Here is a 13,496-nt window from a genome sequence, read left to right as displayed (position 1 = left end):
GCAGGGTCACTAGTGAGGTGACAGGAGGAGGGGGGGAGCAGGGTCACTAGTGGGGTGACAGGAGGAGGGGGGAGCAGGGTCACTAGTGGGGTGACAGGAGGAGGGGGGAGCAGGGTCACTGGGGACCAGTCACATGAGTCCACGGCTCCTTACCTCTCCAGCGGCCCTGTCATGCTTCCCAAGGTCCTCGGGCAGGGCGCCCGCTCTCCTTACAACTGCCACCCCTGGAGCCGGCCCCTCCTCCTTCCAGCTCCCGCCGACTTCCCCTGCTGCAGGACCTGCATTGCTCTGGCGCGCGCCTTACCTTGCTGTAAGGAGCTTTGCTATTGGTTATTTCAGGCACAGGGAGCATCGCTGCGCTGCCTCTGCCGCTCACTGTGCTGATGAATGTGTGCGTATTGGTACGCCTTAGACTTTTTCCAGGGAGTTGCACGGGCCGCATGACACAGCTCCGTCGGCCGGATTTGGCCCGCGGGCCGTAGGTTCGGCATCACTGTTCTAGATACTGCTGACATAGTCACTTACATTGATATCCCTCACTGTGAAATGATATTAGAGACGTTCAACAATCTTTGGAACCACATAAAATGGATTGTTATATTGATGGCCGTCCTCAGGATAGAGCATCAATATCGGTTCGGTAGGAGTCTGACTCCCAGCCCCCCCGCCGCCGATCAGCTGTATGAAGAGGTGACCAAGCACAGCGCTGTACATCGTATACTGGCTGTTCCTGGTATTACAGCTCAGCCAGGGGCGTAGCTAGAACTGACTGGGCCCCACAGCAAATACTTGTGCAGGACCCCTCCCCAACTTAATGGACGCACTCATACAGGCACCCACCACATGCATGGACGCACTCACCACATACTGTATATGGACATATATACTATATATATATATACATACACACACACACACATTACACACACATGTACATACAAGTAGTTATACACAGACACTTACCTTTCCTGTAGACAGCTGATGTCTGGTCCTCACAGGCAGCCTGGAGAAGTAGGTGCCATCACCCCTCTGTGCCATCCAGGGACAGCAGTGGAGGGGTTAATCAGTAACCTACTATGGGGGTCAGAGAACAGGACACATGGGGGGGGGGGGGCATTCTAGAGCTCTGAGTGCTGGAGCAGCCAGCCTGCTCTACAGTAGCTTCACACTGGGCGGGGCTTGATCCCATAAAGTCCTGCTATTGGCTGGCAGCTGATGTCATAGTAAGCTGCCAGCCAATAGAAAACAGAAAGCAGTGCTGGCAAGTGGTGTGCAGTACTGGCAAGTGGTGTGCAGTACTGCGGATCCCAGCCTGAGAGCGGCCATAGGAGGAGGAGGAGGAGACGCCATGATACTGTGTCTGCTCCTCACTGAGTGCGGACCTTCAGCGGGAGGAGCTCCAGCGCGGCTGCTGTAAGTGGCATCTGCTTCTATAAAGGGCAGGAGCTGTGAGCAGGGGCAGCCCTAGATCTAATGAAAACATCCACTACTGCTCTGGGGCCCCTTCTGAGCTCGGGCCCCAAAGCAGTCGCTTCCCTGATAGCTACGCCACTGAGCTCAGCCCCATTCACTTGAATGGGACTCAGCAGCGTCTGGGTCATGTGACCGATGAATGTGACATCACTGGTCCAGGAAGTGGCATAAGCGTTCACGGACATCTGAAATAATATCTTAAAGTGAGGACATGGGGGTCTGCATTGGAGGACAGGAACCAGGAAAAGAATACATTGAGGAGGTGGAAGACTGTAGCAGACCACCATGATGACAGGAGGAACAGAGGAGCATGTCCTTACCCTTCACTTCTTTGCTTCTCTGCCAATAACAGCAGTTTGTATAGTAGCAGAGTTTGTATAGTAGCAGAGTTTGTATAGTATAGACCAGTAATGGCTGACCTCCGGCACTCCAGCTGTGGTGAAACTACCACTCCCAGCATGCTCCATTCATTTCTATGGACTTCTGATAACAGTCAAACAAGTGTGCATCTTGGGAGTTGTAATTTCACCACAGCTGGAGTGCCGGAGGTCAGCCGTCACAGGTGTAGACTATAATGTACCTACAGAGAGATATTCATGCAAGTTTGTAATAAATGTGAGATGCAACAGATGTTTTTTTTTTTTACAATTTTATGTGTTTTATTATGGCAAAGCGGCTTTATTTTAATTTTTACTCAGAACTTTATTTTTTCTTATGAAAAACCCTTTTTTTTACTTTTTTTTTGTCCCACTCTGGGACTTCAACTTCTGGGGTCTGATCCCCTCTGCAATGCATTACAATATATCCTGTATTATAATGCATTGCCTCTGAGCTTTTCTGCCATCGGGTCCCCGTCACTGCAGCACGGGGACCTGATGGGAAAGTGGAGGGAACCCGTACCCTCTGCAAACCAGCTTTGAACATGGCATGCAAGGGGTTAATACACTGGCATCAGTGTTTTCACGGATGCCGGAGTATGCAGCAGGGGCCCGGCTGTCAGTGACTGCCGGGTCTGTGCCGCTGATCGGGCGGGAGCAGCTCATGCACCCGTCCGATCAGCCCGCCATACATGTACTGTGCTAGTCCTTAAGTCACGTCCACCAGCGCCGTACATGTATGGTGAGGGTCCTCTATGGGTTATTGTTCTGTTATTTTGATGCAGAAAAAGATTGTTGGATTTCTAGAGAAATTTCTAAATCTTAAAAAATGTGTTCCAATTATCAAGTTGATGATTTTCTGCCGGCTCCATTCAGAGGAATGAGACAGAAATGTCTGTAACAAATCTGCCGTGTCTGCAGTCGCCCGAACCCACAGATCTAATGGAAAGTTTTTATATCTTTATTCAGCTTCATGTGCATTACATAAAGGTCAGATCCTCACGGCTTTCTTTAGACAGATCCATCTGTTAGTAGATCTGCAGTTCTCCTGATAATAATCAGATTTAGTCATTGATACACAGCGTTCTGATGATTGTGTCTTTATCTGGATCCTGAGCAACAAGAGAATAAAACAAGGAGAAATGATGAGAAATCAGTAATTATAAGAGAAGTCCAGACCCCGGTGATTATCTATATTCCCAGTAATGACCAGTGTGTGCTAGTGTCAGGAGGTCACTCACAAGCCGCTGTTATAATGTTCTCCATCCACCCATCTCCAGCCGTCTCCATCATGGTGAAGTCCTATCCAGTATGTGTCATCTCCCCGCTGTCTGAGATCTCTCCGTATAAACTCCTGTAATAAATGAGGAACAATCCTGACATGACAGATAGAACTAGATGTGATGACACAGCGGACTGCGGCCGGTCTTCTCCTCCTATAATCTCCTCATACATGGACATAGACGCCATACCTGCTGTTCCTGGTTCTTTATGACCAGTAGATCAGCTCCCATCTTCTCACACTGATCCCGGCTCTGGTTCCATGTTCTGTCTGTTACATCTGAGTAGTAATAACAGTCGTCTCTATGTAGAATCCAACCATTAGGACACAGAAGACAACCTGGAAGAGTTTGAAGCTTCTTTATAGATCCAGTAATAGTAGGAGCGCCATTTACATCCATAAGACGTGTGTAAGGAATAATGCGCAGCGCTGAGGTTTTACTCCAAGGTGTTCGGCAGATGTACCGAGAGACTAAGGGTGGATTTACCCCGGGCGAGGACAGTCGGCTGCTCGTTCAGTGGAGGTGAAGCTCTGTATTTACCTGCAGCGATCTCCTCCACAGTATGAGGAGGAGGGATCGCTGCTTCTATCGCTCGTCCCCATACAAAATGATTGCTCCTGGGCAGTAGAGAGCTGATTAGAGAGCACCGTCTGCTGCCCGGGAACGATGATTGAGGCGTCCTCGACTCCGATCATTTCACCCAATGAACGAACGTGTTGCTTGTTCATCAGGTGATCTGCGGCACCTTTAGACGGGACGATTGTCGGTAACGAGCGTTCTGCCCGAACATTGGGCCATGTAAATCTACATTTAATGTCCTTATACACGTAGCAGTTATCAAGGAAAAACTTTCGGGGCGTGACGTGTGACTTCACCGCGCCCGATCAGCGGGCTGACGTCATTGTGTAGCTGTATAATATTCTGCACGGTTTCTTCAATTAAGATGGCCACGTCATTTTCTAAAGGAGCGTTAGTGTCCAGCAATGTCAAATGGTGACCATCCTCTATCGGTTGGAGCAGGGGCCACGGTTGTCACCCAGATTCTCCCCAAAAGCAAAGAACCAAAAAGCAGTGAGAACCATCTACATAGAATTGTTGAAAAAAAAAGATGAATTAACACATTCAGGACCTTGGACGAGAATGCTCCTCCTAACTTGCAGGTACTTCAGGCACTAGGACCCAGCATTCTTGTCCTGAGTAAACGGACAGTGACAGGACAGTGACATCAGCTGATTGTCTCTGTCATAGGTGTTGTGTCCAATCACAGCTGTCCCCGTCTGATGATCGCTGTGATTGGTCAGTCAATCCAGACAGTGCTGAGGAGCTGGAGAGTGTGCGCTATAAACCCTCCGCGGTATACTCCTAACTGCTGAGGAGATCGGAGCTGCTTGTCAGTCTCCTCTCCAGCGCTGAGGAGAAAGGAGCTATGGATTTGCCCTCCCTTCCCCCTCAGCTGCAGAGTTAACCCCTTCAGTCCCCCTCACACATTCACAGCCCTTCCTTTGTCCTCCCTGATGTTTGGGGAGCTGTGTGACCAGTGAGCTGTGCCTGCCCTTCCCCCTCCGCTGCAGTTAACCCCATCAGACACCCATACCCCTTCCCTGTGAATGAAAAAATAATAATAATCTAAATATAATACAGTAAATAAAATAAAAAAATATATAGTTAGAATATAGTATATATATATATAAAAGGACGTATGTGTGTGTGTATCTATGTTCCGCGAAAACTAAAAAATGCAACCACCCATTTCAACGAAACTTGGTATACACATCCAGGGCCGGTTCTAGGTGAAATGGGGCCAGTGCTCCAGACTAAAAAAAAATACCTGGTAGCCATTGGCTCCTGAACTGAAAAATTTAGGAGCCAAATCAAATTTTTAGTCGCCAAATCGAAACCGAATCGAAATTTTGGTATCGTGACAACGCTACGCCGATCAGATCGGCATAGGGTTGTTTTGATGCCAAAATTTTGATTCGCTTTCGTCACCATAAAAAAGTATTGCGATACTCAATACCGCGCAAAAAAAAACACCAAAAAAAGCCGCGTGCATTTCGCATTTTATGAAACATTCGGCCCATAATAGAACAGTCCTATCCTATTTTTTGGGGTGACAAGGTGACAAAAAAATGGCGAATGCTCACCGCATAGGAGACATTTTTTAATAATTTAATAGTTTGGACAGCGCTATGTAATATGTTTATTTATTTATTGTTTATATATTTTATATGTAAAATTGGGAAAGGGGGGATTTAAACTTAATATTTTAGGGTACTTTCACACTAGTGTTTTTCTTTTCCGGCACTGAGTTCCGTCACAGGGGCTCTATACCGGAAAAGAACTGATCAGTCATATCCCTATGCATTCTGAATGGAGAGTAATCCGTTCAGGATGCATCAGGATGTCTTCAGTTCAGTCATTTTGACTGATCAGGCAAAAGATAAAACCGCAGCATGCTACGGTTATATCTCCGGCGAAAAAAACTGAAGATTTGCCTGAATGCCGGATCCAGCATTTTTTCCCATAGGAATGTATTAGTGCCGGATCCGGTATTCAGAATACCGGAATGCACCCGCACTAAATCCGGACCCATTCACTTCTATGGGGCTGTGCACATGAGCAGTGATTTTCACACATCACTTGTGCGTTGCGTGAAAATCGCAGCATGCTCTATGTTGTGCGTTTTTCACGCAACGCAGGCCCCATAGAAGTGAATGGGGCTGCGTGAAAATCGCAAGCATCCGCAAGCAAGTACGGATGCGGTGCGATTTTCACTCATGGTTGCTAGGATTAAAGTCTATTCACTGTATTATTTTCCCTTATAACATGGTTCTAAGGGAAAATAATAGCATTCTTTAATACAGAATGCAGAGTAGAAGGTCAATATAATAAACATTGGTGGCGCAGTGCCGCCCCCCCAACACCCCAGTATGATAAACATTGGTGGCGCAGTGTGCCTTCCTAATATAATAAACATTGGTGGCGCAGTGTGCACCCCCCCAACACCCTAGTATAGCAAACATTGGTGGCGCAGTGTGCCCCCCTCAATATAATAAACATTACCCCCCCAACACCCCAGTATAATAAACATTGGTTGCGCAGTGTGCCCCCCTCAATATAATAAACATTGGTGGCGCAGTGTGCACCCCCCCCCAACACCCCAGTATAATAAACATTGGTGGCGCAGTGTGCCCCCCCCCTCAATATAATGAACATTGGTGGCGCAGTGGGGAGTGCCAATGAGGGTTAAAAAATAAAAATTAACTCACCTCCTCCAATTGATCATCTCCTGTTCTTTCTTCAGGACCTGTCAAAGGACCTGTGGTGACATCACTGTGCTCATCACATGATACATCACATGATTCATCACCATGGTAATGGACCATGTGATGAGCTCAGTGACATCACCACAGGTCCTGAAGACAGAACAGGAGACCGACAGCTACGCGATCAACTGGAGGAGGTGAGTTAATTTTTTAAAGTTATTTTTTAACCCTCATTGGCACTTCCCACTGAGCCACCAATGTTTCTTATACTGGGGGGGGGGGGGCACACTGTGCCACCAATGTTTCTTATACTGGGGTGTTGGGGGGGGGCCACTGTGCCACCAATGTTTCTTATACTGGGGTGTTGGGGGGGGCACACTGTGCCACCAATGTTTCTTATACTGGGGTGTTGGGGGGGCACACTGCCACCAATGTTTCTTATACTGGGGTGTTGGGGGGGCACACTGTGCCACCAATGTTTCTTATACTGGGGTGTTGGGGGGGGGCACACTATGCCACCAATGTTTCTTATACTGGGGTGTTGGGGGGGGGGCACACTGTACAGGGAGTCTAAGAAAGAATCGAATGAGTCACAAGTCGGATCTTTAGTTCTTTTCACCTGTGACTCATCCGATTCTTTCTCCCTGTACTTGTCAGTGACTCAGAGCTGCAAGTGCTCGCCTTGCCTTGCCTCAGCTCTGATTGGTTGGTGGGCGGGGAGGGGTGGCAGAAGCAGCTTCCACTCTAGGATCAGATTACGCTCCTCCCAGCCCCTCCCCTCCCTGCTGCCAGCGTCTCTGTGTGCTGTGACCGAGCTGACTCAGGCTGAGGAGAACATCGGCGGCGGCGGGGCAGAGAACTATCAGCTCCTGTGCCCGCCGCTGTTCAGCTGCAGAGCTGCCGCGGAGGGTCTAGTCGCAAATGGCGACAAGACTAAAAAGTCTTGTCGCCATTTGTAAATTCTTAGTCGCATTGGCGACCATTTTGGTCGCCATCTGGAGCCCTGAATGGGGCCCTGGGGCGGAAAACAATAAGGCCCCCCCCCCACATGACACTTGCTGACTTTAACGTCCCATATTGTAAACAAATGCAAGTGGCAAAGCAACATGTACAAGTAAAAATCCCCCCAAATGCACATTTCTCCAGTCCAACTGACTCCAAACAGAACCAGGGCGGCCTAGTACACTGGCACGGGTGAGATGGTGCCTGGGATGGATCCGATCCAGTTTAATCAACCAGTTACTGGTAGGTTGGTTGATTAAACTGGGTGGGATCCATCCCAGGCACCATCTCACTCATCCCAGTGCCAGTATACTAGCCCGCCCCCTGGTTCTGTTTGGACAGTTGGACTGGAGAAATGTGCATTTGGGGGGTGTGAGGGGGCCAGTTACTGGTAGGTTGGTTGATTAACCCCTTAGGGACCCATGACGTACCGGTACGTCATGAGTTTAACCACTTCAACCCCGCTAGCTGAAACCCCCTTCATGACCAGAGCACTTTTTACACTTCGGCACTACACTACTTTCACCGTTTATCGCTCGGTCATGCAACTTACCACCCAAATGAATTTTACCTCCTTTTCTTCTCACTAATAGAGCTTTCATTTGGTGGTATTTTATTGCTGCTGACATTTTTACTTTTTTTGTTATTAATCAAAATGTAACGATTTTTTTTTAAAAAAATGACATTTTTCACTTTCAGCTGTAAAATTTTGCAAAAAAAAACGACATCCATATATAAATTTTTCGCTAAATTTATAGTTCTACGTGTCTTTGATAAAAAAAAAATGTTTGGGCAAAAAAAAAAAAATGGTTTGGATAAAAGTTATAGCGTTTACAAACTATGGTACAAAAATTTGAATTTCCGCTTTTTGAAGCAGCTCTGACTTTCTGAGCACCTGTCATGATTCCTGAGGTTCTACAATGCTCAGACAGTAGAAAACCCCCACAAATGACCCCATTTCGGAAAGTAGACACCCTAAGGTATTCGCTGATGGGCATAGTGAGTTCATAGAACTTTTTATTTTTTGTCACAAGTTAGCGGAAAATGATGATGATTTTTTATTTTTATTTTTTTCTTACAAAGTCTCATATTCCACTAACTTGCGACAAAAAATAAAAAATTCTAGGAACTCGCCATGCCCCTCACAGAATACCTTGGGGTGTCTTCTTTCCAAAATGGGGTCACTTGTGGCGTAGTTATACTGCCCTGGCAATTTAGGGGCCCTAATGTGTGAGAAGTACTTTGCAATCAAAATGTGTAAAAAATGACCGGTGAAATCCGAAAGGTGCTCTTTGGAATGTGGGTCCCTTTGCCCACCTTGGCAGCAAAAAAGTGTCACACATCTGGTATCGCCGTACTCAGGAGAAGTTGGGGAATGTGTTTTGGGGTGTCATTTTACATATACCCATGCTGGGTGAGAGAAATATCTTGGCAAAGGACAACTTTTCCCATTTTTTTATACAAAGTTGGCATTTGACCAAGATATTTCTCACCCAGCATGGGTATATGTAAAATGACACCCCAAAACACATTCCCCAGCTTCTCCTGAGTACGGCGATACCAGATGTGTGACACTTTTGCGCATCTAGGCTGCAAAAGTGCCCAAATTCCTTTTAGGAGGGCATTTTTAGACATTTGGATCCCAGACTTCTTCTCACGCTTTAGGGCCCCTAAAAAGCCAGGGCAGTATAAATACCCCACATGTGACCCCACTTTGGAAAGAAGACACCCCAAGGTATTCAATGAGGGGCATGGCGAGTTCATAGAAATGTATTTTTTTGGCATAAGTTAGCGGAAATTGATTTTTTTTTTGTTTTTTTCTCACAAAGTCTCACTTTCTGCTAACTTAGGACAAAAATTTAAATCTTTCATGGACTCAATATGCTCCTCAGCGAATACCTTGGGGTGTCTTCTTTCCAAAATGGGGTCAGTTGTGGGGTGTTTGTACTGCCCTGGCATTTGAGGGTCTCCGCAATCATTACATGTATGGCCAGCATTAGGAGTTTCTGCTATTCTCCTTATATTGAGCATACAGGTAATGAGATATTTTTTTTCCGTTCAGCCTCTGGGCTGAAAGAAAAAATGAACGGCACAGATTTCTTCATTCGCATCGATCAATGTGGATGAAAAAATCTCTGCCAAAAAAAAAAAAGAAGGGGAAAGGCGTCTGCCAGGACATAGGAGCTCCGCCCTACATCCATACCCACTTAGCTCGTATGCCCTGGCAAACCAGATTTCTCCATTCACATCAATCGATGTGGATGAATAAATCATTGCCGGGTTTTTTTATTATTATTTTTTTACATACAAAGTGTTTGCCAAAGCATAGGAACGCCGCCTCCTCCTCAGCTCGTATGCCTCGGCAAACGTATCTGTTACTGCAGAGGAGAAAATCCCGTCTTGCAGCGCCGCATACACCGACTTTTGTGTAATCTGACAGCAGCCCAATGCTTCTGTCAGAATGCACATCAGTGCTGCAGCTGGTCGATCGGTTGGTCCACCTGGAAGGTAAAAAAAGGAAAAAAAAAAAAAAAAGAAAAAACCAGGCCGCAACGCAATAATTTTATTAACTTTGGAACAGAACATGTAAACTTTAACTTTTTGAACTAAACATTAACGTGTTTGCTTACTGGTGTTTTTTTTTTGTTTTTTTACCTTTATAGAACAAACCTCTCCTTCCCCATGGGTCAATGTGCAAAGCGCAAATCGCCCAAAGATGTGGCGAAGTGCGTTATGCACTTTGTCCCAGGTGAAAGGAGACGTTTGCAGCAGCTGTGTGAGTGAATGGGCCCTAATAGCCCTGTGTGCCTGTCCTGGTGAGATGATCCCTATGCTAGGTGTACCTGTGTGTGGTACTTCCGGAAACACTCTCCAAAGCATAGGGCAGGGTGGTCAGGGCAGTCAGGACAGAAATAGCGGGTGTCACGCCTTATTCCACTCCTGCTACAGACACAACATCTTTTTCGGGGTGACGGGTGGGTTGAGGTACCAGCAACAACATTGGGGAAATGTCGCTCGTGTAGACGGCTAACTACACTGGTGGATGGGGCCACGGAACCTCCTGGGTACAGGAGGTTCTCGATGATCTCTTCCTGAAATTTGAGGAAGGATCCAGTTCTCCCAGCCTTACTGTAGAGCAGTGTTTCCCAACTAGTGTGCCTCCAGCTGTTGCAAAACTACAACTCCCAGCATTCCTGGACAGCCTTTGGCTGTGCGGGCATGCTGGGAGTTGTAGTTTTGCAACAGCTGGAGGCACACTGGTTGGGAAACACTGCTGTAGAGAACAAAACTATTGTACAGAGCCAATTGAATTAAATATACAGACACCTTCTTATACCAGCGTCTGGTTCTGCGGGAAACTAAATACGGAGCCAACATCTGGTCATTGAAGTCCACCCCTCCCATGTGAAGGTTATAGTCGTGGACTGAGAGGGGCTTTTCAATGACACGGGTTGCTCGCTCAATTTGTATTGTCGTGTCTGCGTGAATGGAGGAGAACATGTAAACGTCACGCTTGTCTCTCCATTTCACCGCGAGCAGTTCTTCGTTACACAGTGCGGCCCTCTGCCCCCTTGCAAGACGGGTGCTAACGAGCCGTTGGGGGAAGCCCGCGCGACTAGTTCGCGCGGTACCACAGGCGCCAATCCGTTCTAGAAACAAATGCCTAAAGAGGGCCACACTTGTGTAAAAATTGTCCACATAAAGATGGTACCCCTTGCCGAATAAGGGTGACACCAAGTCCCAGACTATCTTCCCACTGCTCCCCTGGTAGTCAGGGCAACCGACCGGCTCCAGGGACTGATCTTTTCCCTCATAGACACGAAATTTGTGTGTATAGCCTGTGGCCCTTTCACAGAGCTTATACAATTTGACCCCATACCAGGCGCGCTTGCTTGGGATGTATTGTTTGAAGCCAAGGCGCCCGGTAAAATGTATAAGGGACTCGTCTACGCAGATGTTTTGCTCTGGGGTATACATATCTGCAAATTTCAGGTTGAAATGGTCTATGAGGGGCCGAATTTTGTGGAGCCGGTCTAAAGCAGGGTGGCCTCTGGGACGGGAGGTGCTGTTATCACTAAAGTGCAGGAAACGCAGGATGGTCTCAAATCGTGTCCTGGACATAGCAGCAGAGAACATGGGCATGTGATGAATTGGGTTCGTGGACCAATATGACCGCAATTCATGCTTTTTAGTTAGACCCATGTTGAGGAGGAGGCCCAAAAAAGTTTTAATTTCGGAAACTTGGACTGGTTTCCACGGGAAAGGCTGGGCATAAAAGCTTCCCGGGTTAGCGGTTATAAATTGAGTGGCATACCGGTTTGTCTCTGCCACAACTAAGTCTAAGAGCTCCGCAGTCAAGAACAGCTCAAAAAATCCCAGGGCCGAACCGATCTGAGCTGTCTCAACCCGAACTCCAGACTGGGCAGGTGAAAGGGGAAAACTACAGGTGCGGCTGAAGTTGGGGACTGCCAATCAGGGTTTGCCAGCACCTCTGGGATTCTAGGGGCTCTACGGGCACGTCTTTGCGGTGGCTGCGACGGGGTCACTACTGCACGTGCCACCGTACCAGCTTCAACTGCCCTTCTGGTGCTCGCTACTTCACCATGTTCTACGGCAGTGCTGGTACTAGGTCCAGGAAGGGCTGGGCTGCTGGTGTATGCCTCACCACGTAATCCGACAGCACCAGCCCCACTCTGCTGCTCTTGAAGCGGATCCTGCGCAACCTGCGGTCTAGCGACACGGGGCCGGGTACGCCTGGTGCTATCAGGGACCTCAGCCTCCTCGTCCGAACTTTGGGTCAGACTGCCACTGCTTTCTACAGGTTCATATTCTGACCCGCTAGATTCATCAGATGAGTGTTCCCATTCCTCATCTGACTGGGTCAGAAGCCTGTAGGCCTCTTCAGAAGAATACCCCCTGTTTGACATGTGGGCAACTAAATTTAGGGGTATTCCCTGAGACTACCCAAGAAAAAAAAAGCAAGCCTGTCTTACAAAGGGGAGGCTAGCGAAGTACCGGAGGCCGCTGCGGTTGATAAAAAATATCAAAACTGATTTTTTTTATCGCCGCAGTGTGTGTAAAGTGAATGTGCAGCGATCAAAAAAAAATTTTTTTTTGTCACTGCGGTGGGGCGGGTGTGGGCGAACGCACGTGTGGGCGACCGATCAGGCCTGATCGGGCAAACACTGCGTTTTGGGTGGAGGGCGAACTAAGGTGACACTAATACAATTATAGATCTGACCGTGATCAGTTTTGATCACTTCCAGATACTATAAAAGTACAAATGCTGATTAGCGATACGCTAATCAGCGAATAACGGACTGCGGTGCGGTGGGCTGGGCGCTAACTGATCCCTAAACTACCTAACCAAGGGGCCTAAACTATACCTAAAACCTAACGGTCAATACCAGTGAAAAAAAAAAGTGACAGTTTGCACTGATCACTTTTTTCCTTTCACTAGTGATTGACAGGGGCGATCAAAGGGTTAATAGGGGTTCAGGGGGGTGATCTGGGGGCTAAGTGTGGTGTTGGTGGGTACTCACAGTGATGTGTGCTCCTCTGCTGGAACCAACCGACCAAAAGAAGTAGCAGAGGAGCACAGCAGCCATATAACAGATCATATTTACTAATATGATGGGTTATCTGGCTTCTGATTGTTTTTTTTTAAAATCAGCAACCTGCCAGCCGCGATCATTGGCCGGCAGGTTGCTGACGAAATACTTGGCTACGAAATGCCGGCCCGCGATGCGCATGCGCGGGCCGGCTGTGACGAAATCTCGCGTCTCGCGAGATGACGCGCCGATGCGTCCAGGAGGAATAAATCAACCACCTCCCGGACGCATCGGCGCGTTAGGCGGTCGGGAGGTGGTTAAAGTGAGATTGTGGCGCCCCAGGGTTTTTTTTCTTTTTAAATATATCTTTATTTCGATTTCGTACAATAAATACATCCATAGAAAAACATTACCCCGACAATATGTGAAAAAATTATTGACAGTTGATAATTACTGTTCATCTTTCATTCTTTTCTTTCTTTCTCCCTTTCCCAACCAACTCCCATCACCCGCCCTCCCACCCCAGAAAAAAAAAAAAGGGGG

At 47.5% G+C, this 13,496-nt stretch overlaps 1 protein-coding gene across 1 annotated transcript in view; it reads right to left on the bottom strand.

Moving 5' to 3' along the window:
• Positions 1-2,241: 2,241 nt before the first annotated feature.
• Positions 2,242-13,496, bottom strand: part of LOC122940910 (killer cell lectin-like receptor subfamily B member 1B allele B) — a 107,787-nt gene continuing 96,532 nt past the window's right edge. The window contains exons 4-6 of the mRNA XM_044297823.1: positions 3,323-3,471; positions 3,092-3,204; positions 2,242-2,962 (exon numbers count right to left, since the gene is read on the bottom strand). Coding sequence (XP_044153758.1) covers positions 2,842-2,962; positions 3,092-3,204; positions 3,323-3,471 — 383 coding nt within the window. The 3' untranslated portion in view covers positions 2,242-2,841. The remainder of the gene's footprint in view (positions 2,963-3,091; positions 3,205-3,322; positions 3,472-13,496) is intronic.

This window comes from Bufo gargarizans, chromosome 6, assembly GCF_014858855.1.
Source record: "Bufo gargarizans isolate SCDJY-AF-19 chromosome 6, ASM1485885v1, whole genome shotgun sequence".
Taxonomy (NCBI): Eukaryota; Metazoa; Chordata; class Amphibia; order Anura; family Bufonidae; genus Bufo; species Bufo gargarizans.
This window is presented reverse-complemented; position numbering and strand designations above follow the sequence as displayed.